General features: G+C 60.6%; 1 protein-coding gene across 2 annotated transcripts in view; it reads right to left on the bottom strand.

The window, feature by feature from the left end:
* LRP1 (LDL receptor related protein 1) overlaps positions 1-27,785 on the bottom strand; it is an 80,387-nt gene that overhangs the window by 7,646 nt on the left and 44,956 nt on the right. For both annotated transcript variants that reach the window (XM_040233012.1, XM_040233013.1), the window contains exons 25-72: positions 26,004-26,208; positions 25,670-25,834; positions 24,900-25,144; positions 24,609-24,740; positions 24,091-24,318; positions 23,727-23,901; positions 23,540-23,634; positions 23,097-23,246; positions 22,840-22,980; positions 22,405-22,539; positions 20,779-20,910; positions 20,424-20,558; positions 20,100-20,229; positions 19,850-19,976; positions 19,353-19,504; positions 19,136-19,260; positions 18,484-18,861; positions 17,023-17,212; positions 12,966-13,170; positions 12,420-12,612; positions 11,695-11,820; positions 11,382-11,510; positions 11,026-11,145; positions 10,691-10,804; positions 10,267-10,416; positions 10,067-10,189; positions 9,642-9,758; positions 9,315-9,443; positions 8,953-9,075; positions 8,732-8,872; positions 8,441-8,631; positions 7,399-7,582; positions 7,198-7,283; positions 6,938-7,057; positions 6,368-6,555; positions 6,028-6,233; positions 5,297-5,485; positions 4,585-4,733; positions 4,080-4,173; positions 3,842-3,958; positions 3,568-3,687; positions 3,094-3,216; positions 2,814-2,939; positions 2,215-2,331; positions 1,412-1,518; positions 1,198-1,330; positions 437-556; positions 174-296 (exon numbers count right to left, since the gene is read on the bottom strand). In XM_040233012.1, coding sequence (XP_040088946.1) covers positions 174-296; positions 437-556; positions 1,198-1,330; positions 1,412-1,518; positions 2,215-2,331; positions 2,814-2,939; positions 3,094-3,216; positions 3,568-3,687; positions 3,842-3,958; positions 4,080-4,173; positions 4,585-4,733; positions 5,297-5,485; positions 6,028-6,233; positions 6,368-6,555; positions 6,938-7,057; positions 7,198-7,283; positions 7,399-7,582; positions 8,441-8,631; positions 8,732-8,872; positions 8,953-9,075; positions 9,315-9,443; positions 9,642-9,758; positions 10,067-10,189; positions 10,267-10,416; positions 10,691-10,804; positions 11,026-11,145; positions 11,382-11,510; positions 11,695-11,820; positions 12,420-12,612; positions 12,966-13,170; positions 17,023-17,212; positions 18,484-18,861; positions 19,136-19,260; positions 19,353-19,504; positions 19,850-19,976; positions 20,100-20,229; positions 20,424-20,558; positions 20,779-20,910; positions 22,405-22,539; positions 22,840-22,980; positions 23,097-23,246; positions 23,540-23,634; positions 23,727-23,901; positions 24,091-24,318; positions 24,609-24,740; positions 24,900-25,144; positions 25,670-25,834; positions 26,004-26,208 — 7,203 coding nt within the window. The remainder of the gene's footprint in view (positions 1-173; positions 297-436; positions 557-1,197; positions 1,331-1,411; positions 1,519-2,214; positions 2,332-2,813; positions 2,940-3,093; positions 3,217-3,567; positions 3,688-3,841; positions 3,959-4,079; positions 4,174-4,584; positions 4,734-5,296; positions 5,486-6,027; positions 6,234-6,367; positions 6,556-6,937; positions 7,058-7,197; positions 7,284-7,398; positions 7,583-8,440; positions 8,632-8,731; positions 8,873-8,952; positions 9,076-9,314; positions 9,444-9,641; positions 9,759-10,066; positions 10,190-10,266; positions 10,417-10,690; positions 10,805-11,025; positions 11,146-11,381; positions 11,511-11,694; positions 11,821-12,419; positions 12,613-12,965; positions 13,171-17,022; positions 17,213-18,483; positions 18,862-19,135; positions 19,261-19,352; positions 19,505-19,849; positions 19,977-20,099; positions 20,230-20,423; positions 20,559-20,778; positions 20,911-22,404; positions 22,540-22,839; positions 22,981-23,096; positions 23,247-23,539; positions 23,635-23,726; positions 23,902-24,090; positions 24,319-24,608; positions 24,741-24,899; positions 25,145-25,669; positions 25,835-26,003; positions 26,209-27,785) is intronic.

The raw sequence follows: 27,785 nt of genomic DNA, 5'->3' as shown, positions 1-27,785 counted from the left end.
CCCAGGGGTTTCTCTCCTGCCAAGACAGGGCCTCCAGGCTCCCGGCAGTGGATCCTCCCCTTTCCCTGAATCGACTCACCAGACACAGCTCCCACTTGGGCCACCCCCACTGCTTGTGCAGCATCCCCACTCCAGGCGCCCCCCAGAACCCCCCTCACTGGCCCCCTGCTCACCACAGTCCTCCTCATCCGTCCCATCCCCGCAGTTGTCCGTGCCGTCGCACTGGCGCCCGATCCATAGGCAGACGCGGTCGTTCTTGCAACGGAAGGGCCGGTTTGGAGGACACACGAATCTGGCTGCAGCGGCAGAGTCAGAATCAGCCTGGGGGTCCCCCCACCCTGCTGAGGGCCTCCAGGGAGCAGGAGAGCCCCGCCCGGTCTGGAGCCCCGCCCCACCCCGCCCCCTTTGAAGCTGGGCAGCCACCCTGGAGCCTCACCGCACTCTTCTGGGTTCTCGTCTGAGTTGTCCCCACAGTCGTCCTCGCCGTCGCATTTCCATGCCAGCGGCTTGCACAGGGTGTTGTTGCATTGGAATTCGTCAAGGGGACAGGTCCGCACTGGGTGCCAGAGAGAGCAAAGAGTAAAGAATGAGCTCTGAGCCCCCAGTTACTGGGGGCCGGGTCTCGTGGCCAGACCCCTCCTTCCATGGCGAGACCTAGAGGGCACTCCAGGAAAGCAGTGGAACCACTACTGGATAGAACCTAGGCTTCCTCATTTTCTGCCACCAGCCAGGTAGCTGGGCAGAACTGCCTCCTCTGGTATTTTGGGGAGAAGAGGTCATTTTGGGGAAGTGTCCAGAGAGCCCTGTTTCCGGTGTTGAGGCAGGGCCCAGGGCCCACTGTCATGCAGTAGCAGGTACAGAGGAGGACCCCTCGCCTGGGAGTCAGGGGACTTGGATTCCAGTCTCTGGCCTCAGCCCACCAGCCCAGAGCCAGGATGCCCTCACTGCTCCAAGCTCCAACCTTCCGTCACTCAGGCTCTCCATGTCCCTCTCTGGACTGTCGAGCCCAGGCCAGCAGCAGGTGCTGCCTCACTGCTCCAGGAAAGGACAAGTGAGCAGGGACTTGGCTTCTCAGGACAGCCGACTAAGCCATGTTGGAACTTGTGGGGTGGGGCCTGGATGGACACGGCCCTCAGGTTTCTGCTGGATTTCAACTGGCTCCTTGATTAAGTGTTACTGTGGGGTGGGAGGGCTCACCGCCAGTGCCACAGGCCTCCTCGTCACTGCCATCCATGCAGTCTGCGTCTGCATCACAGCGCCAACGCAGCGGGATGCAATGGCCACTCTTGCACTGGAACTGGTCCATGTCACAGCGGGGAGTGCAGTCTTTCTGTGGGCACGAGAGCAGGTGTCCTGATCAGACCTGACTCTTCTAAGTCCAACCCTCCCTCCATCTGGTCTCCGTGCCCACCTCGTCTGAGCCATCCGCACAGTCATGATCCCCATCGCATTTCCAGCGCCCAGCGATGCAGCGGCCATTGGCACAGGAGAACTCACTCTCAGAGCAGGGCCGGGGGGCTGGGGAGGGACAGGGAGAGACAGGCCCCAGGAGGGTGGGCATAGGGACTCAGCCTCGAGAGCATCTCCAGCCCTTGCAGAGCAGTGTCCCTTATCCCTGCACCCCTGAAAGTCACAGTGGATTGGCATGATGACCAAGATGCTCAACCCATCCCGGGCAAGCCAACTGGCTGCCCTCCTGGGACCAGCCAGGCCCAGAGCACACTCACACTTAGCCCTCTGGGGCAGATACACGAGAGAGGGCATGGGGTCCCTGGCCCTGCCCTCAGAACAGACTGTGTGTGGGGAGGAATGGGGAGGGACAAGACCACCAAGACAAGCACCAGGGTTCAGGGAGAGGCCAGTAAAGGATGACGGGCTGGCACAGCACGGGGACAGGTGGGCTCTGGGGCAGTGGCAGGGATGTGTCAGGGCACGGGCACGTCAGAAGCACCTACCTCTGCAGCCCCGAGAGGACAGTGTGGAAATGGAGAGAAACACGAGATGAGGTGAAATGGCACAAACTCAAATACACAACATGAAGTGGGGGCGGGGCCGAGGCAGGAGGGGCCGGACCCTCAGCCCCGGGAGGCGGCCACCTGCCCTGGTGCAGCCCGGTGGCGATGGGTGGGGGAAGGTGCTGAGCAGGGGGCTGCCAGAGATCTCCCGGGGAAGGGCACCTGTGGGCCGGGGGGCGGGGATGGGGCAGGGACATACTGCAGCTCTCCTCGTCGGAGTTGTCCCCGCAGTCGTTGTCGTAATCGCACTGCCAGCGGCCTGGCACGCAGCGGTTGTTCTTGCAGCGGAACTGGTAGGGCTCACAGGTGCGCTCATCTAGAAGAGGCAAGATTGGGGGGCCAGTCAGGAACAGGGTAGGGGGCAGACCTCAGGGTCTCGGGAGGTGCAGTCAGGATGGCCAGTGGGCGTTCCAGCCTGATATAGGTCAGTAGTGGCAGCCTAGGCCGTGTTCTGAGATGTGGGGGCAACGGGAACTTCAGGGGCAGAGGGGACACGAGCTGGGGGAGCTGCTTTAGGGAGGGATCCACAGATCCCAGATGGTGGGCAGATGTGTGCTGATGAGGCGCCAGTGGGAGTTCAGTCACCGAGTTGTGTCTGACTCTGCGACCCCATTGACTGCAGCACGCCAGGCTTCCCTGTCCTTCCCCAGCTCCCGGGTTTGCCCAAGCTCATGTCCACTGCCAGTGGGGGTGGGGAGTTAGGAGATGGTGGGCACAGGCTGTGAGGGGACTCAGGCAGCGGGCAGCCCCTGCCCTCCCCAGCAGGCGCCTCTCCCGAGCAAGCTCGGGGAAGCTCACCACACTCCTCTTTGGGCTCGTCCGAGCCATCCCCGCAGTCGTCCTCGCCGTCACACTTCCAGCGCGCCGGGATACAGCGGCCCGAGTCCTTGCAGCGGAACTCGTCCACCCCGCAGGTCATCTGGGCTGCAAGGGGGTGGCCGGGGTGAGGAGGAAGGCTCCTTTCAGAAAGGTGCTGTGAGGGTGAGGGCTGGGTGGGAGTGGCCGCTGAGGGGGCCACTTGCGGGGGTGGCGGGAGCTGCAGGCCCTGTGGAGGGAGGGTGGGCTCTGGGAGACTCACTGCAGTTGGCAGGCTCGTCACTGCCGTCTACACAGTCGTTGTCCCGGTCGCACACCCAGACCCGGGGGATGCAGCGCTTGGTGATGGAACATTGGAACTGGTTGGGGGCACAGGTCACCTCGGCTGTGGGGTTGGGGAGAGAGTGAGGGCCGGCCCGCTTCGCCTCTCCCCACAGCTGCTCTCTCTCCCAAGCCCTGGCCTTGTCCTGGTCCTGCCAGCAATTTCTTGCAGGAAGAGACAGTTTATTTCTAATCTTGGTGATTTTGTCTTTGGGATCTGCACATCTCTATGATGTGCACGATGATTTTATGAGCAAACCGAGTCACACCCCATATAATTCATGTTGCTCATCTAATAGCATAACTTAAGAACGGCATGGTCCCTAGAAGAAGCGGGGGCTGGACTTCAAGGTGAACCGTGTTTCCATGCCGGCTCTCCAACACCCCCGCCCCTGCCAGCGCCCGGGGCACTCACGGCAGTCCCTTTCGTCCTCGCCATCTCCGCAGTTGTCCTGTCCATTGCAGCGGAAGATGCCGGGGATACAGCGGTTGGTGTTGGTGCACTTGAACTGACTGGGCAAACAGACGTGGATGTCTGTGGGGGTGGGAGGAGGGGAGGGTAACTGATGGTGGGTGGAGGCCTCAGGCAGGGTGGGGACCCCTCTCCCGCAGGGAGAGGCAGCAAGGCCGAGCTCCCTTGCCCTGGGGGCTCAGACACCCAACCCCAGATCCTAGGGAGGGCCCTTTACCGCAGTTGGCCTCATCACTGTTGTCCTGGCAGTCGTTGTCCCCATCACAGATGAAGGCGGGGTTCGTGCAGATGCCGGTTGAGCATTGGAACTGTCCTGGGCGGCACTTGAACTCGGCTGCCAGGAAGGGATGCTCAGCATCAGGACGGTGAGGGTGGGGTGAGCACAGACCCCTGGGGCCTCGGGAGTCAGGGAGCCCTGGTGTAGGACCCCCTCACCACCCTGCCCGGGCACTCACGACAGTCCGGGGGCTCGTCCGAGTGGTCCCCGCAGTCGTCCTCCGTGTCACACTTCCACCAGAAGGGGATGCACTTGTCGTTCTTGCACACAAACTGGAGGGCAGGTGGGGGCGAGAGGGGTTGGTGGGGGAGGAGTCGGGGAACTCAGGAGATTTTCTTTTGAGGGGCTGGTGTGTCTCCTAGAAGCAGCAGGGTCAGGTATCTTGGGGGCAGGGTGAACTGGATGGAAGGCTGGGATTTGGGGACTGCAGGGAGGCCAGGCGGGGGGGTGTCTGTGTGGAGCTTGGGGCTGGGGGGACTGGCGAGGAGGGGGCCAGGGTTAGGGTGTGGGGGTGTCTGTGTGAGGTGACAGGTATAAAAGTATTGCTGTGGGGAGACAAGAGGTAGGCAAGAAATGTGGGGGTGTTAGCGTGGGAAAACCAGATGCGTGAGGACATTCGAGCGGGCGGTGGGGTCCGAGAAGGAGTGGGGTACTGGTGAGTGGGGTCTGGGGACGAGCCTCACCTGGCTGGCTGTGCAGTTGGACACACAGTTGCGCCCATCGCCGCCCAGGTAGAAGTTGGTAGGACAGGCACACTTGTGCCCGCCTCCGGGGGATAGCAGGCAGAGGTTGCTGCAGCCGCCGTTGTTGACCTTGCAAGGGTGGTTGGGCACTGCCGGGGGAAACGGAGTTAAAGGGTGGCAAACGGACCCAGATTATGGGCCACTGCTCCCCCGGCTGCCAGCCACTGGCGGGGTGAGGGCAGTGCTCACTGGGAACACTTTTTCTGGTCTCTCAAAGGCTGCCCAGCCCATCTGTCCTGGGCAGAGGTGGGGTAGGTCCAAACCCTGCTCTTTCAGAGGGGAGCTGAAGCCAGAGATAGGAGAGGACTCTCTTGAGGTTTCAGGGTCAGGCTAGGCCTCCCTCAGCTCCGGCCTGTCTGCCTTCGGGGCCTGGCCTTGGGGGTTTCCCCTCTTAGACTTGCTCTGCTGGATGGCCTTGGGGCCTCGCTGCTACAAGATCCAGGGCTGGACCCAGGTGGGCTATAACTCCTGAGAACCAGACCATAGCCTGTCTACCGCCCCCCAGATCACCGGGTGTCTACAGGCACTGCTCAGTCAGTGCTGGGGAAGGACTAGGGTAGCAACCCCTGCTGAGACAGTGGGGCCCCATCTCACCCCAGGGCCCCTCATTCCTGGCTGGCCGGTGGCCAGCTCTCAGGCCCCAGCTGCTTACCGTCAGGCTGGCGCAGGGCGTGGAAGACGTGTAGGTCCATGGGCCGGTGCAGTGTGCTGATCAGGAGCGTCTTGTTGGCGCCCGTGGTCTTGTGGGCTCGGTTGATGGATTTTGTCTCCCAGTCGGTCCAGTAGACATAGTCCTCAAACAGGGTCAGCGCAAAGATGTGCGGGATGTCCTGGCTTAGCACTGCGGGGGGCCACAGGGCGTGGCGGTCAGGCCCGGGCCACTGGTCAGCACTGGGCAGCATGAGACGCCTTCCCTACTGGGCCCTCAACCCCACAGCAACCCTGTGAGGTAGGCATAGCCCTGCTGCAGCCCCTGGTCATATAGCAAGTGAATGGCAGAGCTGAAACTCAACTCCAGGCCCGTCTAATGGCAGGGTCCTGCCCCTGTATTCTCCATTGTTCCCTGTCGGGAAGTGGGGGCATGCTGCATACCCCAGCCCCAGTCCCCCGCACCTTCTGCAGGGCCCATCATCTGGAACTGTGCCTGGGAAGGCGCCTGTCTCTCGCTGTCCTCAGGGAGCTAGTGGTGGCCTCGTGCCTAGGTGGGTTCTGGGGGTACCGTGTGGTGCTTTGAACCCCCAGACCCTTGGTGGATGGTGTCCTCAGGCCAAGCCCTCTGGCTTTTAAGCCTACTCTTGCCCCAGAGGTCTGATCCCCTGAAGTTTTAGAACCCCCGTCCCCAACAGGTTGGCTATGCCGGGGTAGATTCACTGGCACACTGACCGACGTGACGGTTGGAGCCGTCTAGGCTGGCAAACTCAATGTAATCCTCACGGGCATCGGCCCAGTAGATGCGCTCGGTGACGTAGTCCAGCGTCAGGCCGTTGGGCCACGTGATCTTGGTGTCCACAATGACACTGCGGCTGGACCCGTCCATGCCAATGCGTCCGATCAGTGAGTGGTCTCCCCAGTCTGTCCAGTAGAGGTACCTGGCGGGCCGGTGGGCAGTGAGGCAGGAGAGATCCCATGACTGGTCCCACCAGGAGCCTGCAGGGAGGCTGGACCTGGGTGCCCAACTATACCAGCTGCTCTCAGACCTCCCTGACCCTCCTTGCCCACATACCCATTCTGCACGTCCACCACCAGCGCCCGGGGCTCACGGAGGCCGGAGCTGACCAACACTGTGCGATAGGCCCCATTGAGCTTGGACACTTCGATGGTGTCCCGGCCTTTGTCACACCAGTACAGGTTGCCACCGACCCAATCCACAGCCAGCCCATCGGGGTTGCTGAGGCCCGTCCGGTGCAACACCTGTGGGCAGGGAAGGAAGGGCCCTGGGTGACATGGGCCAGGACTCTCAGCCTCTCTGGGAGGACAGTGGACGGAAAAGGCCCAGCCTTGGACATGGTGTCAGCCTGGGCTCCAGGAGATGGGTCTCTAGATGAGAGAGACCACACTCCAACCCCACAGAGTCTGGGAGCACAGGTGTAGGGGAGGTCAGACTAAGGAGAACTCACTGCTAATTAGGGGAAGGGAGAGAGAGGAGTCTCTTAGACCCTGCCGCTCGCTGGGCTCAGAGGGGAGAGAAGCGAGGCGAGCGGAGTCGTGCAGAGGCTCAGTGCGGAGGAGCAGAGATGGCCTTGAGGCGGAGGGCCTCGGGCAGCGCAGCGCCGGCTCCCGGCCCCAGCCTCACCTGCACGCCAGTCCCATTCAGGTGCATCCTACGAATCATGCTGCCCTGGGTCGTCACGTCCGTCCAGTAGATCATCTGCTCCCGGTAGTCGAAGTCCAAGGCAACAGCGTTGTTGAGGCCCTACGTTTGGGGGATGAGCAGAGGGATGACCAGAGAGTCAGCATATGGAAGGCTGCTCTGGTGGGCAGGGAGGATGGCCCCGGGTCTGAGCGCGGAGAGCACGGGGCTGGACGGCGGGCTGAGGAGGGCGGGTCTGGCACCTGCTTGAGCAGCGTGTAGTTGGAGCCGTCCAGGTTGAGCTTGCGCAGGTAGTACCGGTTGGCGAATATCAGAAACGGCTCCTCGTCTGGAGACAGAGGATGCTGGCTCAGCTGCTGGCCAGGGTGCATTCTGGCACCCGGTCCTCCCACCACTACCCCCAGTGGCCTGGGCCAGCTGCACACCCCAAACCCCCGTCTCACCGGTCACGGCCTTGCAGCTGTGGGGGTCGCCGCCGCGGGGCGCGTAGCCCTCCACGCACAAACACTTGTAGCTGCCATGGGTGTTGATGCAGCGCTGGCTGCAGGGGAATGTGGTGCTGCACTCATCCACGTCGGCGCATGTCCGGCCATCGTCCTTCAGGCGGAAGCCGGGGCGGCAGCGGCACTGTGGGCACGGGGGCCTGGGGTGGGCATGGGCAGGGGGCTGGGCTGCCCCAGGGACTGCAGACCTCTCACCCTGAGACTAAGGGGCCCCTCTGGCTCCCTTCACCCTGGGTGGCTGGCTGGCACAAGGAAGTTGAGGAAGCAGGCAGCACGGAGGCCTGCCCGTAAGAGGAAGCACTGAGCTGGCCCACGCCAGCCATCCAGCTCTCGCTCCTACGCGGCCACTGGTTTGAGTCCCCAGTGACCGCCATGTCTCTGCATCCCCAGCTCAATGCTCAGGCCTTGTCTTATGTGATCCGTGGGCATCATTTGACAGCTGGGTACCTCTTCCTCCAACACTTTCTTCCCTTGGCTGTCCTCCTGCCCTGGCAGCTGGCCCTGCTCAGGCTCCCCTGCTGCTCCCCTCTCCACTCACCTCACCACCCTCAGTGTGGCTATGCACAGGGCTCAGGCCTCAGACCGCCCTCTTTCCACCTCCACTCGCCCCCATGAGGGTCTTCTCCAGACACCTGACTTAAATGCTGTCTCTATGGTGACGGCCCCCAGACTCCCTCTCCAGTCTGGCCTCTCCCTTGAACCGCGGGCCTGTGCGTCTGGGCCTTGCCTGACATCCACACGCCCCTCCTCCTCTCACCCCCCGACTTCATCTGCCAGCAAAGCCTGCCAGCGCTATCTTCCACACCGACCAGAACCCGACTAGGAGAGATTTCTGCTGTGCTCAACGCTGTATCCCCAGAGCCTAGAATGCTGCCTGGCAGGACAGGGGCTGAAATTGCCTTTGTCGGATGAACATATGAATGAAGGGCAGAGAAAGGAGTCCCAGCCAGGCTTGGGGTACAGAGGCTCCCACCCAGCATACCTTGAAGCCGATCTTGAGGTCCTCGCAGTCCTGGCTGCAGCCACTGAGCTTGTGGCTGAGACACTCGTTGACGTGGCAGCCCCGCTCGTCTGAGCCATCGCCACAGTCGTCCTGGCCGTTGCAAAGCAGTGCCTCAGCCACGCACCGCCCGCTGTTGCACAGGAACTGCGAGGAGGCGTTGCACTTGTGCTCTGGGGGGTGAGGTGGAGGGGGCGAGTCAGCTGGGTCCCGGCCGCCTGGGGGCTGGGGCCGGGGGCCGAGGGCAGGGAGGGAGCCACGCTGGGGGCCCACCTGGGCTGGTGCAGTGCGGGTTCTTGGGGGCTTCATCACTCTGGTCGTGGCAGTCGTTTTCACCGTCGCACTCCCACTGGCGGGAGCTCAGGCAGCGCCCATTGGCGCAGCGGAACTCGTTGGGGCCGCAGGTTGGGTACTCTGCGGTTGGAGGGGGCAGGTGAGGCTGGTGGCCTGTGCACTGAGAGCAGGGGCCCCTCCCGCCGCGGCCCTGGGCTCACCACACTCGGGGGACTCATCAGAGCCGTCAGCGCAGTCACGGTCGTGGTCGCACATGAAGTGCTTGGGGATGCACTGGCGGTTCTGACACATGAACTCGCGGTCATCACAGGTGCTGTTGTACACTGTGGACAGAGGCAGGCACAGCCCCTCAGCACCCACCCATCTGCTGCTGAGTGTCACTCCCTGACCTTCCCGTGGTGTGAGCAGCACGGTGGGCAGAGCACTGGACAGGACATCTGCGCACCTGGACTGAGGATAGAGCTCTGCCACTGCTGCCTGAGTGACCCCTTCCTCCCTGTGACCTTGGTTTCCCCTTCTGCACAGTACAGACCGCCCCACTCCTCGGGGCCTCGCCACTCACAGCAGCCTGCCGCGACACTCTCATCAGCGCCGTCAGCACAGTCCTTGTCCCCGTCACAGAGCCAGCGCTCGGGGACGCACACGTGGGTGCCAGGGCAGGAGAAGGAGTTGGGGCCGCACGTTTTGCCTTCTGTGGAGGGAACAGGGAGACACTGAGAGACGCAGGAGCAGGCAGAGCCGGGCCGGGCAGCTGGAGAGACATCTCTGCTGCTCTGCTGTCACTTGGTGGGGTTTGTTGTTGTCGGGGGAGAGGCTGTCTCTTCCAAGGCCACCTCCCCAACCTGACCGCAGCCCCCTGCCCCCGCCTCACCACAGTGAGCCGCCTCACCACAGTGAGCCGCCTCATCCGAGCCGTCCCCGCAGTCGTCGCTGCCGTCGCACAGCCACTGCTTGGAGATGCAGCGATGGTTCTGGCACTCAAACTGGGCCTCGGAGCAGAACTTATCTGGGGCAGTCGGACAGAGGTCACAGTTAGATCGGGAAGGGATAGGGGCTGCAGATAGGTGCCCCAAGATGGGTGGGGGAGACAGTCATGGTACCCGCTAGGGGGACTCAGCAGGAATGGAGAGACGGTCCCCTCTCAGAGCCTGAGGGTCTGGGTGGGAGGCCCCGGGTGCATCGCTCAAAGGAGGGCATTTCCTGTGAAGGTGTCAAGAGGGCGGGGTCCGCACAGGATCTTAGTGGGACGGTGAAGCCCCATCCCCCGTGGGTCCTCTGGGTGCCAGGCTCGGGAGTGGGTCTGTGGTCACTCACTGCAGTGGGTCTCGTCCTCGCCGTGTTCACAGTCATCCTCCTTGTCACACGTCCAGCTCATGGGGATGCAGCGGCCGCTGGGGCAGGCAAAGTAGTTCAGGGGGCACCTGGGGCGCTTCACACCTGGGGGCGAGGCAGGCGTGAGGGCACGGCCACCTCAGGGGTCCACCGCCCACCGCACACCTGCCCACCGGCCGGACCTGGGCAGTCGCGCTCGTCGCTATAGTCCCCGCAGTCGTTGGCGCCGTCGCACACCCAGCTGGGTGCGTAGCAGAGGGAGGTCCGCTCACAGGGCTGGAAGCGCACGCCTTTCACCCCCAGGCGGAAGTAGCTGCTGCAGTCAGTGGCACCTGGCAGGGGCGGGAGGAGGGGTGGCACCGGTTCCCCCCACAACACCCTCCCCGCAGAGCTGCTGGCCCGCACGGCGCCTTCACGTGTTTTAGAAAGTTGAGCCATGTCTTTCGGTGGACGTGGCCTGTCCATGCATTCCATCCCTGCCCCTCCTTGAGTCCCAGGGGAGCCCAGGGCTGCGGTGGGCTGGGAGGGGACTGAAGCTGCCCTGGGGTCCCAGAGGGAAGGCAGAAAGGAGCTGGGGCCAGAGGGCAGGGAGGGGGCGTCGCTCACTGCAGTTCGTCTCATCCGAGGCGTCCTCGCAGTCCACAAACTGGTTGCAGCGGCTGGAGTTCCCAATGCAGGTGCCGTCCCGGCAGCGGAACTCGCCCACGCCACAGGCTGTCTCTACAACAGTGCCCGCCCAGTGCCATCAGCCAGGGGCCTCCCCGTGGGGGCCAGGCCGGCCCAGGCCAGACCTCCCGGCCCAGAGTGCCTGCCCGGGGCCACCATACCGTACCCTGAACCAGAATCCTTGGGACCTGGGGACCAAAGCTCAGCGAGGGCGGGGCTGGGGCGGGGCTGCTGGGGGTGGGGAGGGTCTGAGGCCCGGCCTGGGCCCCACTCACTGTTGCACGGAATCTCATCGGAGCCGTCCCCGCAGTCGTCCGCCCCGTTGCACCACAGCATGTTGGACACACAGCGCCCATTGTTGCACTGGCGGAAGGTCTTCTTGCAGCGGCGGGTGTCTGCAGGTGGGAGCAGGCCGTGGTGAGCAGCGGCTGGGGGCTGCCTCTGATGAGACCCTGCTTCGGGCCTGGCATGGGTCTCACGGTGGCTCTCCCCTTCACAAGCTCCCCACTTTCTCTCGGGGATGCAGGGAGGGTGGGGGCTTTGCTCCTCTCACTCCCACGCCCCACCCAGTGGGGACTGAGGCTGGTGACTCAGAAGGTGGCGGCCTGGGGGTACGGGTAGGGGCCCTTACTGCAGTAGGACGGCTTCTCGTCAGACTTGTCCTTGCAGTGGGAGACGCCGTCGCACGTCAGGCCAAAATTGATGCACTCGCCGTTGGCACACTCGAACTCGTCTTGTGCACGGCAAGAGGAATTCACCGCTGGGGAGAGAGGTGAGGAGCTTCCTGAGCCGGGGCCTGAGCACCTGGACCCCCTCTCCCCGCCAGGAACTGAGGCTTTGGGGGGCTGGGTTGTTGGTGGGGGCTGGGCTGTTGGAGCGTCTGGGGTGAGATGGTTCCCATCTGTGCCCAGGGCCCCCACGCAGTGCCCTGGTCCCTCTCTCACCCTGGCAGGTGAAGTCGTCCTGGAGGATACGGCCCCCACGGCAGGAGCAGTTGACGTGGCCTTGGTGCGTGAGCAGACACAGGTCCTGGCAGCCCCCGTTGTTGATGCGGCAGGGAGAGAGCTCGCCTGAGGCAGGGGTGGAGGAGAGTGGGCCAAGGGTGTCCTCCCCTGTGCATACACGGGGCACCCCCACCCCCAACCAGCCAGCTCCGCTGAGCTTCCCGGCACCGCCTGTGACACAGTGGCTCACAGCTGGCCTGGGGGCTGCTATGGGAAGGCCGGGTAGGAGCATTCAGGGTAGGCCTGAGCTTGAGGATGTGTGTGCTCTTAGGTGGGGTGACTGGCATTCTGAGCTGTACACTGGGGAGACTGAAATCTAAGGAGCCCTGAGGTCATGTATGTGGCGGGGGACCCAGGGCATGTGTGAAGAGTGTGTGAGAGGCTGAGAAAACTGCAGATCTGTGTGGAGGACCCTCGGTGTCAAGCCAGTGTGGGACCATGTCTGTGCCCACGCACGCAGACGGTGGAGCAGGCAGTGCCTGGGATGGGTGCAGGGTCGGGTTCCAGTGGGTCTATGTGGTTCTGTGTGGGAGGAATGACTACACCATGGGCTGGGTGTGTCTAGAGATGTGGATGGGTCTAGTTGCGTACGTGTGTGTATGTATGTGTGTGCATGCTGGCACAGTGGGCAGGTGGGCAAGGCTGGTGGCAGTGGCCCCACTCACAGCTGTTGGTGTCATTGGCCACGGCGATGATGCCCATGGGCTGCTGGGGGATGTCCACACGCAGCAGCTTCATGTCGCTGCCCACATACTTGTTGGCCCGCTGCACGGCCCGCCGCACCCAGTCAGTCCAGAAGATGTGTTCCCCGTACACGGCCAACCCAAAGGGGTGGACCGGCTCCGACTTCAGGATGACCTGCGGAGACACCCTCAGCATTGTCAGAGGTATGGCTCTTGCCCCTGCCTCCACCCGCTGCAGCTGCCCTGGGGAGCAGCGGCCTGGCTCCCTAGACACAGTTACACAAGGGGAGGGTCTGCAGAGGACTGCGATCACCTCCCTCATTCAGCTGCTGAGGAAGCCAAACCGGGAAGGTCGATGATGCTAAGTGGCAAGGTCAGGACGCCTCACCGTCCTCCCGGCTCTTCCCGCTCCACCGGGGGCCTCCCTTTCTCCTGCTCTGCACCTGGGCAGTGTCCTCCCTGGCTGCCCAGCAGTCTCCCGGCGCTGGGCCCCTCCTGCTGCCCATCCCGCGTGCCCTGGAGACTCACGTAGCGATGGGAGCCGTCATACTCGCACCGCTCAATCTTGTCCAGGGTGGCGTCGGAGAAGTAGAGCTTCTCAGCTCGGTGGTCGATGGCCAGGCCGTTGGGGGTGCGGATGTCTTTCTCGATGAGAGTCAGGACGTTGGCCCCTGACAGGGCTGCCCGCATGATGCTGGGGTGCTGCTCGTTCCAGTTGGTCCAGAACATCAGGCTGCGGGGAGAGAGGCCACGGAGATCAGGACCCAAAGCCAAGGAGCCAGCCGCAGTGACCCCAGGCCAGGGCGTGCAGACAAGCCAGACCCAGAGGTCCACCAGCATGTGAACTAGGCCCCAGGCAGCCTCAGGCCACCAAAGCCAACATAGCCCCGGTGCCCGGGAAGGACGGCTACACTGACAGTATTAGTGTGCGTGTGCACACATGTACAAGTGCTTCTGTGTCTACACTTGCCTTCACTGAGACAGTGGGCTCTGGGATTCTGATCCTGGCTGCTAGGGACCTTAGCAAGCTACTTAACCCCTCTGTAACTCCTTTCTCCTCTCTATAAAATAGGAATGACTGGTAGTATTAGTGGAGTGATTTAAGGATTAAACGACAGTCGTGTGTGCTGTGTGAGGATTTTCTATTTTTTTTTTCTTCGTTTTTCTCTTCTCCTGGCATCCTGAAGACCCTTGGGTGTTCAGTGTGTCCCAGGTCCTGGGGACACATGGGTTTTACCACCAAGTTCCTGAGAACCACCTTCTCCATAATTTAAGGCCTGTATACATTTGGGATCTGAGTCCCAGCTCTGCCGCTTACTAGCTCTGACCTTGAACATGCCTCTTGGCCTCTCCTTTTTCCTTTTTCTCTTGGCCCCTCTGAGCCTCGGTTTCTCTCAGTATAGGAGGTGGTGGGAATGGCCAGCCATGCTGTGCTTCTCTTGGGTAGTGGTGGTGGTGGTGGTAAGGTCCTAGAGATGGGTGTGGAAGACCTCAGTCCTGGTCAGGCACTACACTGGGTGTGACACTGTGGTCCTCTGACCACCTGCAGTGGATGGGGATTCCTAGATCTTTGTTCCAGATTCACATTCAGTTAGGAAGGAGGGAGACTGAGGAACCAGACCTTCTAGTGCTCCCCAGGCCACCCTCACCCACCCTGGAGTTTGAGAAGCACCGAGCTACACCAGGGCTTCCCAGGAGGCGCTAGTAGTAAAGAACCTGCCTGCCAGTGCAGCAGACACAAGAGACCCAGGTTCGATCCCTGGGTCAGGAAGATTCTCTGGAGGAGGGCATGGCAACCCACTCCAGTATTCTTGCCTGGAGAATCCCATGGACAGGGGAATCTATCTCTCCCCAAGCTACAGTCCACGGGGTCGCAAAGAGTCGGACATGACTGAAGCAACTTAGCAGGAGCTACATCAAAGCCACTTGAATTGCAAGGAAATCAAACCAGTTAATCCTAAAGGAAATCAGTCTTGAATATTCACTGGCAGGACTGATGTTGAAGCTGAAACTCCAATACTTTGGTCACCTGATGCAAAGAGCTGACTCATTGGAAAAGACCCTGATGCTGGGAAAGATTGAAGGCAGGAGGAGAAGGGGGTCCACAGAGGATGAGATGGTTGGATGGCATCACCGACTCAGTGGACATGAGCTTGAACAAACTCCAGGAGATAGTGAAGGACAGGGAAGCCTGGCGTGCTGCAGTCCATGGGGGGCGGGGGGTCGGGTCACAAAGAGTCAGACACGACTGAGCCACTGAACACCACCAAATCTAGACCCTTTCAGTTCCCTCACAGGACCTGCTCTCTGCTCCGTCCACCCCAGGCCTGTGTCCCTCACCCCTGGTCTGTTCTGGCTGGAGAGCTATCCTCGGCAGCCAGACTTGTCTCCTCAAACCTCTCCACTCTTTGTAACAATCCCCCCACCCCAAGTGTCTCCACCCTGCCACTATGCTCAGGTAAAAGGCTTTTCATTAGGGAGACTGACTGCTCCTGAGCCCATCAGGCTCTGGTTTGAAAAGCCTCCTCTCCTTTCAGGGGAAGGGGCGGGGTTCTGGTTCTTGGAATCAGGATGGGAGTGGATGGAGGCGTCTCCCGCTGGCCTCCCCCAGAGAAAACGGGTGTCCCAGGGCAGTTGTTAGAGTCATCTTCCTTCCCACCAGGGACGCCTACACCCTCAAGTACAGTCTGGCTCACTTCATGCTGGGAAGTGCTTCCCTCTTGTCACGACAAACTGCTGCACGTGGCCGACTGATCAGCGCTCCCAGGACTCCGGTCACCTGACCGGGAGAGGCCCCGCCCCCTTCATCTGGGTCCACGCTGGCTCCCACACGCTCCTCCAACGCACTCGCTCTTTTTGGCCAAGGGAGGGCCTCTCCCACACAGTTCAGCCCTTTCTGCTGTGCTCCGCCTGGCTTCAGTTCACCCTGCTATCTTGCAGACCTGGCTCACACACTGCCTTCTTGAGGACACGTTCCCTGATTTCCAGCCTGGCTCAGGTCCTCGTCACCCAGTTGTGGAGCTCCCTGCGGCCTCATTAGAACAGACATCAAAACGCCAGCGGCGCGCGGCTGACCCTCCCTGCTGGATCCTCAGCACATCACTGGTTGTCAAAAACCATTTGCTGGGACTTCCCTGACAGTCCAGTGGCTAAGACTCTGTGTTCCCCAGGCAGGAGGCCTAGGTTCAATCCCTGGTCAGGGAACTAGATCCCGTATGCTGCAACTAAAGAAAAAAAGATCCTGAGTGTTGCAACAAAAATCAAAGGTCCTGTGTGCTGCAACTAAGACCTGGCGGAGCCAAATAAAAATTAAAACCAACAAAAAAGCCACTTGTTGAATGGAGGGCTTCATCCCCTGGGCTCACAGCAAAGAAACTTGGTGGGCTCTGCATCGAAGATGGGAGGCAGGCAGGGGTCAGAGCATGGCCCTTCTGTGGAGGCTCCAGGCCCAGGACGGATGAGCCCTGAGACCAGCCTCAGGCAGGTGAAGTTGCCAAGGGTCACGGCAGGGAAGACGGGGTCTCTGTCATAAGCCGTGTACACGCAGGACAGGACTGAGGCGGGAAGGGCCCTCGAGCTGATCAGCAGGCCAGGCAGGGGCCAGGCTAGGGCCGGGTGTGAGTTACATTGGGGTAAGGAATCTAGGTTCAGTGCACTCACTGTTTCTAAGTAGCTGCTTTGGAGTTTTGTTTGTCCCTTAGTTTCCTAGTAAAACTTTAGGAAAACATTCCAAGAGCTGCAGAATTCAGGGGCAAAATGGTTTGCTCATATGTGGGCCAAGAGTGCCAAGGTGATGGTGGGGGCGGGGCTGCCCCTGCAAGAGGGTGGAGTGGATGGAGGCTGGGGGTGTGCACCACCCAGGGGACTTCCTCCCAAATTCTCCATCTGCAACCTTAGCTCAGCCTCCTGTGCTTCCTCAGGCCTATGCCCTCTGCCCCCTTGCATGCCCCCCAACCCACAGAGACTCAACTGGGCTGGGCTCAGGCTCCTCCCCTGCCTGGAGCCCTCCCTCCTCCCACTCTTGCTCAAAGCTCTGCCCTACCCAGGCTGCCCTTCTCTGGTTTTTCCACTTGCAGGCCTTGTGCCAACCCACCGCCCCTGTGATGCCTCTCCGTCATCACACCCGGCCCTGTGCCGTCACCCATTTCCCACCAGTGAGTTCTCTCCCCAGTTAGGTGGCTGGAACAGGCCCAGCTCAAGGCTTCCACACAACAGATGTTTGGTGAACAAACTTTGCTTGAAACTTGGAGACCAAGAAATACAGAGGACGTGCTGTGTGCCTTGAGCATGGCCCTCTGATGAATGAATCCAGAGATTCAGTTAATCATCAAGCCAGAGAGCCCGCCAGAGGCCTCTCACTCTCTCCTTGATGAGGTGTCTGAGATGGTACTGTCTTTATATTACAGATGAAGAAACCGAAGTTCAGAGAGGTCTCGCGGCTAGTCCCAGGTATCACAGCAAGAAAGTGGCTAAGCTCAGGTTAGAGCCAGACCTTCCCTCTCCTGCATCCCCTGCCCCAATCTGTCTGGGGGCAGTTTCTGCCCCGCTGTGCCCACCTGTCCCCACACCCTGGGCTCCCACTCACTTCTGGCACTCGTCCAGCACAAAGGCCCTGGGGTGATCGTCTCCAGACATGGTGATGACCGTCTCACGCTCAAAGGCCCCTGGGCGGGTCTGATCCACTGTGTGGCGGGTGATGGTGGATGTGGTGTAGCTTGTCCAGTAGAGTGTGTCCCAGCCCCGGTGATAGGCCAGGCCTTCCACAGAGCCCACGTCTGCGGGGAGACAGGAGCAGCGATGGATCAGGACAGGGCCAGGACAGGGCCAGAGAGCAGAGCACAGGGGCACCCACTTGCCTGCATATGGGGGAAGTGCGGGAGCTGGGGAGTGTGTGTGGGGGGCGGCCCTCAGCGCCCCCAGGCCCTCCTGCACCCAAACGATGCGGTCCATCCCCTAACCCTTCTTCCGGTGTCTCCCCACCACTGACTAGATTTGGCTTAATGCTGCGGTTACACCTCCTGGAGCCAGAGTTCTGCCAAGTTGGGTGCAAACTGGATTTCAGTAAATCAGCTCCCACGTGGGCTGTACTGGGGAGTCTCCAACTTCTAGACCCTGAACTGGATTGACTGGTAGACACCTGAAGCTCAGGTTAAAGAACTGAGAGCGTGATGAGAGAGACGCAGCAGAACTTAGCTTAAGAGAGACAGACTCAGGGGTTTCAGCGGCTTCAAGATGTCTGGTGATGTGGTTGCCAGAAGGCTGCATTAATAGAACTATTGTAGCCCGAACAATAGCCCGGAGAAGATGACAGCTCTGCCAGGCTCTCCAGATAAGCTACGATTACAGAGTATCGAGTTCAGCTTCGGACACTACATTTTCAGACAGACGTGGGGACGGGACTCTGGGAGGCAGAAAATGGCAAGGAGATTGAAAGGACAGCTCTGTGTTTATCACCACGGTATACCTAGCACCTAGTAACGTGCTTGGCAGGTCTTTACGGACAGGAATGACAAATGTATGAACAAGTGAATGAGGCAAAGGGCCCGGGGCATCCAGCCCAGAGCAGAGAAGACTAGCAGAACAGAACAGAACTTCCCCAGGAGCATACAGGCTGTCCGGGAGTGAAGCTCTAGGGCCTCCCACCTGATGTCTCAGATCATCCTGCTCTTTGCCAGATGAGCAATCTGAGGCTGTGAGAGCACAGAAAACTTGCCCAAGTGACTGAAATCCTGTGTCTGGGGTTGAACCCACCCGGTCTCTGCAGCCTGTTCTATGAGTAACCAGATATACAGAGGCAAGCTTTCGCTTATTCTGTCTACCTTGAGGGCAGAACGAGGACCGGAGGGGACCAACTCTGACTCCAACGAGAGAGACTTTCAGTAACATGCAATGGGATTCACTGGCTGTTTGTCAGGGACGCCAAGGCAGGTGGAATTCAGATCCGGGGCAGGGCTGGGTTGGCCAGTGTCCATGGCGTCCCTGCCCTGAGTCTGGGCCAACCCTCCCCGCCCCCCAATTCCTGGGAAGAAAGGAAGTCTGGGCTCACTCTCCACGATGGTGGTCCTGCCCGAGCCGTCGTCATTGATCTGCTGGATGTTCCCAAAGTGGATGTCGCTGAAGAAGATGCGGTTGGGGGTGCCCGGGGAGGTGCCCGCTCGGTAGTCGAAGGCCAGGGCGATGACGTTCTTCATGTGCTCGGGGTCCTCGAAGGGCTGCACCGGCGCGTTAAGGTTGCGCTCGTCGGAGAGGTGCACGCTCTTGAGGATGGTGCGCTCTGAGTAGAGCAGGTAGCCCGCATACTCGCGACATGACGCCCCGTCCTCAGCCAGCATCCCGTGGGCGCAGGCGCAGGCCCGCTGCCCGTTGCCTCGGTACAGGCACAGCTGCTGGCACCCGCCGTTGTCCACCGCACACACATTGGTTCCTGGGGGGGGGGGCAGCCACGGGGAAGGCAGAGGTCACGATGGGCAGGGCCAGCTGGCTGCCCCTGTCCTCTCAGCTGAGGTGGAAACTCTGGTTGGCGCCCTGCTCTGCCTCCACGTCCCCACTTCAGACAACCCTCCAGGCCCTGGCACTCAAGCCCTTCAGCCTCTCCTCACCACCCCTGGGTCTCTCTCATCGTGCTCTCCTGGAAGTTGCCCTGCGGTCTAACTTCTTCCCCAGGCCCTCTCTTGCCCAGCCCAGAGCCCCAGCCTCGCCTTTCTGCCGGTCCCGGTTGAAGACTTTGATGTCTTTGAGCTGGACACCGATGCCTGTTCGCAGGGGCACCGAATCGGTGGCATTGTCCTTGCTCCCGCGCTTGATGGAGCCGTTGGCATGAGTCCTGTGGGGAGGCGAGGGGCCATGAGCAGGTTGTCAGCTGGGGCTGAGCGGGAGGGGACGATGGCCCAGGGGAAGGCCAGGACAGAGGCCCACCTGTCACTCCAGTAGATGAACTCCTCAAACACGGACACTGAGAACATGTCCATGTTGTTGCTGGACAGCACTACCTCGCGGTCCTCGCCTGTCTCCAGGTCGATTCGCTCGATTTTGTCCGTCCGGGCGTCGCACCAGTATAGCTTCCCATCCTGCAGGCCAGAGTCACCCACTCCACTGCCAGCCCCACGTCCCAGGCGGCACGGGGCACTCACTCCCGCCTCACTGTCTCTTCCCTCCTTGCTCTACATCCTCCCACTCTCTGACCTGCAGTTCTGCTGGCCTCCCTCTAGCGCCCACTTCTGAGTGACCTCCCTGACCATCTCCCGGGTGGTGGAACCCTACTCTGCATGGGGCCTGGGCCAGAGGACCCCATGACTCCTTGGTCCATTTTTTCCCACCAATGGGCATGTCACATGAGATTCAGTGGGGAGCTGCCCTCCCCGCAAAGCACGAGTTCCGCCTCTTTGGCCCTAGGGCTGAGCCTGCATCCAAACCTGATAGTCCACAGAGATGCCGTTGGGCCAGCTGATGCTAACGTTAACCAGCACCACTCGCTCACTGCCATCCAGCCGAGACCGCTCAATCCGCGGGTACTGGCCCCACTCAGTCCAGAACAAGTACCTGGGGTGAAGGTGGAAGAGGGGGTCAGTCCGCAGAGCACAGAGGAGAACAGGCCTGTGGCCAGAGGGCCTGGACCAGACCAGAGCCAGGAGTGGGGACTGGTCAGCCCACCCTGCTCCTCACCCCTTCTCTGGGTGGACTGTGATCGCCCGGGGCTTGTCCAGACCCTGGGAGATGACCACGTAGCGGAAAGAGCCATTGAGCCGGGCAACTTCGATCACATCAAAACCCTGGTCCGTCCAGTAGATGTTGCCTGAGGAGGGAGGAAGGCAGGGGCCTCAGGGGGGCGTGTGGGGACTCGTGTACCTCGTCCCCTCCAGCCTTCTGATACCCCCACTTCTCCCCATCTGTTCCTGCCTACCCCTTCTCCTCAGATCCCCTCCTCCTGAGACCCCACTTCCCCAGTACTCTGCCTCACTTGCAGTCCCTCAGCACCCCAGAGCTCACCTGCGATCCAGTCCACTGCAATGCCCTCCACGCGGCCAATGCCGTTGGTCACCACATCCTCGCGCCACGTCTGGTCCCGCTTAGCCCGGCTGATGGTGCTCAGGCCCATGTCCACCCAGTAAATGGTGTCATTCTCTGGGGGCAGAGGAGCCAACATGGGGATGCTCACCGAGGCAGAGGACAAGGTGGAGGGGTCAAAGTCACAAGGGGATGACTGAGAGCTGGGGAGACCAGTGGCTTGGGATGGTATAGCAGGGCAGGGCAGCCATGGTCAGGCAACCTCTCCCTGGACCCCCAGAAGACTTCACCGTGAAGGGAAGGCCATGTCCCGCCCCCTCCTGCCACCATGGCTCACCAGCATGGAAGTCAATTCCGACAGCCAGCGAGGTCCCCGACACTGGGACCAGGGCATCGGATTTGTCATTGGGATCCAGCGGGATTCCCCGGATCCCCTCATGTACAGAGTACAGGAGAAAGGAGCCCACACCTGAAACACAAGGACACTAGGCATGAGCCTCGCTGACACCCCTTAATTTTGGCTCTGTCACCCACAAACCTGTTTGATACCTCCTCCCACCCATCACACCCTCCCCTCTCACCACACACCCTAGCTTGGGGCCTGGGTGGGGACGGGGTCCAGTCAAGACACCTGGCTGGCTCCAGGGAACCACCTGTGAGACCCCTTATTGCCCACTAGAGGGCAGCAGAGACCAGACTTTCGCTTCACACAACCAGTTCCGCCTCACTCTGGGTCACACAACCCTTCAACAACCCTAAAGGTGTTAGGGAGGATCTGGAGAGGTTTAGATGAGTCAACAGGACTGAGTGCCTCCCAAATCTAGATTTCCACCCTAGTTTCCTCTGTCCTCGTCCGTCTGGTCTGTGCACATCCTTGGGTCTCTAGCACCCAGCTCCTGAGCCAGCCTCCTTCCCAGTTCCCCATTTCTTACAAGGTGCCACTATCCATGCACCCTAGAATTTCCCCCTGCCTTTATCCCCTTGCAAAGCACATCCTCAACTGAATCCCCAATGGGCCCTGGTTGCTCAGGATCCTTGAAAAAAAGGATTCATGGTCGAGAGTGAGGAGACTCTAAACACTTAAGAGTCTCCCCACAGAAAATTCTCCGAGCAGACGAGCATATGCAAGGCTCTGAGAAGTTCTGCAGCACACACACAAAAAAATCCACTTAAACTTAGTTCAACCCAGTGTTTCTTTCTGTAACATCGACCACATCAAAGAGGTAAGTTCCTAGGAGTGCACTTTGGGAAATGCTGTCCTGGGGCGGGCTTGTAAATCAGTCAGCAAGTTCTTGTGAAACAGCTCCGAGTTTCATCCCTTCTCTTCAACCCCACTGCTGAGCCCCAGCCCAGGCTAACAGCCTCCTGACTGGTCTAACTGCCTTGGTCTCTCCCTCCCCCACTCAGCCGGCTCTCTGCCGCCAGGTTAATCTGCCCCAAACACCACTTTCCAGGTGCTCCTGGCTGAGAACCTGCAGAACCCCGCCTGCCCCACAGCCTCACCCATGAACCCTACACCCTGCCCGACACTCGGGTTGGCACCTCAGGGCCTTGCACCCACCCTCCTACTGCTCTGGACCCCTTGCCTGGCATGTTGTCCCTTCTCCTTCAAACCACACACTCAAATCCTCTGTGCCCAGCATACTTCTTGCATGAAGTGCCCCTGGTGTCCCCTCCGACGTCTATTTCTCCAGAGTCCTACTGAAGTCAGAGCCACTTCATGCCTCCCCTCCCCCACCTTTGGTTAAGCCTGCTGAGCACAGGGACAGGGACTTCTGTCCCCCGCCTCCCCCATAGCAACCAGCACAGTGGACGCTGACTAAGCATCTAACCCGGAAGGCACTTAAAACACAATGGACTCGTCCTGTGCCCAAGCTGAGAAGAGGAAGGTGGGCTGTAGAGGAAGACGAGTCGGGTTGGGGACCGGGGTCAAGGGGAGGGGAGCAGAGGCAGGGGCACTGACCCTCGCAGGCCTGCTGACCACTCCGGAGGCTGTAGCCGGCCGTGCACATGCAGGAGCGGGTTGTCTCGGACGTGGGCAGGCAGAGCTGCGAGCAGTCGCCGTTGTTAACGCTGCAGGGATTGGTGCCCTCGTGGTCTGGGGGCGAGTGGGAGGCACAGAGAAAGGGTTACTGGCTCTCCTCAGGACCTCAGCATCAGGCCCGAGCATGCCTTGGGACAGGATGGTCACCCCTTGACCCCAGACCTTGTGGGGGTCACCACCCCTATCCAGAGGGTCTCCAGTCCCGCAGGGCCCCTGGCCCTTGTGAAAGAGGGGCCCCATGGGTGGTGAGCAGAGTCTAACCCGTTTTCATTCCCCTTGCTTGCTCAGGGCTCCTCCCGGCGCAGCCCTGGCCTCTGACCCCAGCCCACTGGCCCTGCCCTCGCCCTGCCTCACCCAGCTGGATGCTCTCATCGTAGACCTTCATGTGCATCACCAGGGTGGTGCTGTTCCGCAGGACCACTGACCCCGAGCCGTCAGCCTTGCTGCACGTGCCCATCTTCTCCGACACCTGATCTGCCCACCACAGCTTGTCCCCTGGGGAGGCAGGAGGGGATGAGACCCCTGAGGAAGGCCCCACCGCAGGCCAGCCCTGTCTCCCTGGCCCTGCCTGCTCTGCTCCAGCCCCTGGCTCCCAGGCCAGTGGCCCTCACCCATGATGGCCAGGGCGGTGGCCTTGCCCAGCTGGTTCCGCATGGCGTCGATGACCTCTAGCTCGCTCCCATCCAGGTTGCAGCGGTTGATGGTGTGGTTCTTGGAGCTGATCCAGTAAAGTTTGCTCTCAGGGAAGTCGATCGCCAGGCCTGGAAGAAGAGGGGTGTCACGGCCAGAGAGCCCAGCACCCACCAGGGCTGGGGGCCAGGAGCCTGAGTGAGTGGCTGGGGTCCTTCTCACCTCTGGTGATGGGCAGAGTATGTGTGAGGTTTAGGGGGAGGGTACTGAGAATAAGCATTAAGCTGGGAGCTCAGGGAGACGGAGGAGTGACAGGGAGGAATCCCTGAGAGCAGAGGGGCAATGGCGGGGGGAACCCTGAGGGCATCTCCGGCTGGAGGAATTAGGGGAGGAGGGGCTGCAGAGTAACAGGACGGGCCCGTACCCACAGGGCCCCTCTGGCCACTGAAGAGCAGGGTGCGGTTGCTGCCGTCCATGTTGGCCATGCTGATGTTGTCACCGTCTGTCCAGTAGAGCTTCCTAGGGGCGCCAGGAACCGGGGACAGTCAGAGTCCTCTTCTTCCCCCGCCCCACACCCCACACCCCTCAACCTGGGGCCCCGCAGGACATACCCACGCAGAGGGTGGACGACCAGCCCGTGGGGCTGCTCCAGGCCCTGCACTACCGCATTCTTGAAGGAGCCGTCCAGCCGGGCCACGTTGATCTGCTTCTTGTTGGTGTCATAGCTCGTCCAGAACAGGTTTCGGGACACCCAGTCTACAGCCAGCCCATGGGCGTTTGGCAAGTCTGGGGACACAGTGGGGAGCTGTGGTTGGGTGTTTGCGGGACACAGGGCAGGGGGCTCGAGGGGAGGGCGCCGGCTGGTTTCTGGGGGGAACAGGGATCATGACCCAGGGATGGAAACACTCCAGGGGAAAGGATTCGGAGAAGGGACAGCAGGACCCAGGGAGCCAGGGAGTGGGGGCCAGACAGAACCTGCAGAGACGACTGTCTCCACACCGGTGCCGTTGATGAAGGCCCGCTTGATGGCCTGGGTCCGCACATCGGACCAGTAAACGCGCTGCTCGCGGGCGTCGTAGTCCAGCACCGTGACGTTGTCGATGTCGGGCACCGTGAAGGAGATGATGTAGTTGTAGTAGGGGGCATCCAGATCCACACCCCGGATCTCCATCTGACGTGCATACAGCAGGAACTTCTTAAACTCTGCAGGCACAGGGCAGGTCACTGAGGGCAGCCCCCTGCCTCCGCGCCGTCCACCCACCCAGACTATCGTGGTTCCTTCTATCTGCTGCTGGCCCTTGGCAATCAGAGAGACCCCACCGGGAACAACCTTCCGGTCGGGACGCCAGTCTTTTCTGACAGCAGCTGTCTCCGGAGCCTCTCCCGTCAGGCCCCTCCCAGCTGAGATCGCCTACCTTTGCTCAGAATCTGCAGCTGGGATAGCCCGACCCTCCCCCGTCAGCCTCGGTGTCCCCCTGGCCCGGGGGCCCTACCGTAGCAGGTGGTGTTGTCCTTGTGGAGCTTCATGAGGTGCGGGCAGGCACAGGAAACAGTCCGGTTGTAGTCGATGAGACACAGGTGGGAGCAGGGGCCCCGGCCCCCGTTGGCCTCACAGGGGTTGGGAGCTGGCAGGGAGGGGAAACAAGACCATCCAGTGACTCTGCCGGCCTTGGTCCCCTGGCCCACACCCTCTTCCTGTCCCCGGGTTGCTGCCACCGCCCCAGCACAGACCCCTTCTGTCTGCGAGGCTTCTGTGGAGGTTGCTGTCCTGTCCGGCCCCTTACCCATGGGCTGCCGGGAGGGGTGGTACACCTGCAGGTCAAAGGGCTGCGTGTTGGTTCTCTGGACCACAGTGACATTGTGGCCCGTCCACTTGTTGGCCTTGGCCAGTGTGTTTGTCCGCCAGTCCGTCCAGTACACCTCGCCTCCGTACAGCGTCACTGCAAACGGGTGCGACAGGAACTCGTGTCCCCGAAGCACCTCCATGTGACCGGAGCCGTCGTAACGGGCAGAGTAAATGGCGTCTGACCTGAGAGCATGGTTCAGGGCAGAGTGAGGAGCCAGTGGAAACCTGAGACCTCTGGGCACGCGGCCCGGAGTTCCCACCTTCCCAGCCCTGGCCCTTGGCACCGCGTGGAGTAAGAAACACACGACTCAAGGGCTGACACCCCAGCTCTGACCCCAGTTCCCCTGCCCCTTCACTCTCCCCAGCACACAGGGCTGGGGTGAAGCTTAGAAAAAGATGCCCCCTTCAGGGACATCAACTAAAAAAAGTCCCACCCCCTCAAGCAGAGCTTACAGATGTATGAGCAAGCATGGTGTGCCCAGCCCTGTGCGGGGGCAGCCCTGCCTCTGCCCTCGTCCATCTGCACCCCTATCCCAGCCCAGCCTCTCCCCCTGCTCAGTGCTCTTCCTGGGCCCTTGTCCGGCTCCAGCTCCACTTCCGTCCCGGCCTTCTCACCATGCTCGAGGCTACTGGGTCCTGGGACCCTCGGCCCCGGCCTGTCCCCAGGGGGCGGGGAGGACGGGGCTCCCAGGAGGTGCAGGTGCTGACCTGGCATCGATCCACAGGATGCGCTTCTCCAGGTAGTCCACGGTGAGGCCGTTGGGCCAGCCTCCGGAGCCGGTCTCCCGGTGGATGGTGCGGCGCCCGGCCCCACTCATGGAGGCTGCCTCGATGCGGGGCAGGCTGGCATCCCAGTCCGTCCAAAACAAGATCCTGGGGGAGTGGGGAGGGGATCAGGAGGGCCAAGGTCAAGGCCTGGGGGAGGGGCTGCGGGAGGATCCTTGGTGAAGGGTGGAGGAGGCAAGAAGTACTGGGGAGATGGGTGTGCCTGGCCCCTTCAAGGGAGTCACAGGGCCAGAACACGTCTGGGCAGGGCCCTCACCCATCCCGGGGATCCAGTGCAATCGCCCTGGGGTGCTCGATGTCGCCAGCCAGCAATGTGGTTCGGAGGGTCCCATCTAGCTTGGCCACCTCAATCTGGTCCAGGTTACTCTCCACCCAGTAGATGTTGCCCGCAATCCAGTCTACAGCCAGGCCCTCGGGTGTGGCCAGGCCATACTGAATCACCACCTCGAAACTGGTCAGGGCTGAAGAAGAAAGGTCGCAGGAGGTTAGACTCACCTGGCATGCGGGGATGAGCTCATGATACATGCTAGGAATCCTGGATGGCCCACCCCAACCTTGACACCTCTGTGAACACCTCTGGTGTGCCCTGAATTCAACAGAGCTTCCCAGAACCCCCACTCTCCTCACCCAGGCCCCCTGCTCCAGGAGGTCAAGCAGAAGCCTGGCTTCTAGAACCCTGGAGAAGGGGAAGTGGCAACTATCTTCTGCCTGTGACTCTCTGAAGGGCCAACTCCTGGGAGGTCAGAGCAGAGGGTGGGAGCTTTGGGGAACAGACCTAGACTCAATATGAAGCAGACAGAATTTTCTAGAAGTCACTCCACAGATGGTCCTGGAGGTCTTTCTATGGTTAAATATATGTATGTATGTGTGTATATATATATATATACATATACACACATACATACACACACACATATACTGTGCTGAATGCTAACTCTTTTAAACCCTAGGGACGGTAACCCACCAGGCTCCTCTGTCCATGGGATTCTCTAGGCAAGAATACTGGAGTGGGTTTCCATGCCCTCTTCCAGGGATCTTCCCAACCCTGGGTCTCCTGCACTGCAGCCAGAATCTTTACTGTCTGAGCCACCAGGGAAGCCCTATATACATATATAATAATTTAGAAACTGTTCCATAATGTGAACATTTTCACGGTCTACTTAACCATCTCCTAGTTGATGGACATTTGAGATGGTTCCAGGTTTTCTCTATGGGCTTCCCTGGTGGCTCAGATGGAAAAGAATTTGCCTGCAATGCAAGAGATCTGGGTTCAGTCCCTAGGCTGGGAAGAGCCCCTGGAGAAGGGCATGGAAATCCACTCCAGCATTCCTGCCTGGAGAATTTCATGGAGAGAGGAGCCTGGCGGGCTACAGTCCATAGGGTCACACAGAGTCGGACACAACTGAGCAACTAACACTTCACATTTTTCTCTATGACAATACCAACTCCTCTAGTGAAAGGCACTTCTTTCAAGTGTCTGCTCAGATGTCAGCTTCTCAGGGGGCTTTCCATGACCATCCAGTTTAAATGCCACCCCGGTTCTCCTGCCCGCCCTGCCCCCTTTCTCCTTATCCACAGCACTACACCCTCCGCCAGTCTGTGCTGCACTCCTGTGTTTCTCTCTGATGTTCCCACTGGTGTGTAGGCTCCATGAGGGCAGACATTCTGTCTTGTTTGGCTCCCTGCTGTTTCCCCTGGGCCTGGAGTGCGTGGCAGGGGCTAACGAATTAGCGTTATTAAAGAAGCAAGTCTGTGATGGGTCAGGCCGCTTCAGGACAGAAGGCAGGGTTCAGGTACCCCACCCCTAAATGGCTTTTTTCTTGCAAGCCTGCAATTCTGGCCATTCCAAAGAAAGGCTGATCATTTTGTTAATTATCAGGCTGGCAGCTCTGCTGACGATAATTACCAGGCGTCAGGCACTGAGACCCACAGCAAAATCTAACCCAATTAACAAGAGTGTGGGGGATAGGGGAACTTGGGGCCTCTGCTCCAGGCAGCCTGCATCTGGTCCCGTGGATCTGAGAGCCCAAGGGCCAGG

This window comes from Oryx dammah, unplaced genomic scaffold (assembly GCF_014754425.2).
Source record: "Oryx dammah isolate SB20612 unplaced genomic scaffold, SCBI_Odam_1.1 HiC_scaffold_29, whole genome shotgun sequence".
Classification (NCBI taxonomy): domain Eukaryota; kingdom Metazoa; phylum Chordata; class Mammalia; order Artiodactyla; family Bovidae; genus Oryx; species Oryx dammah.
Note: the sequence above shows the minus strand (reverse complement) of the source record. Positions and strands in the feature narration are given on the sequence as shown.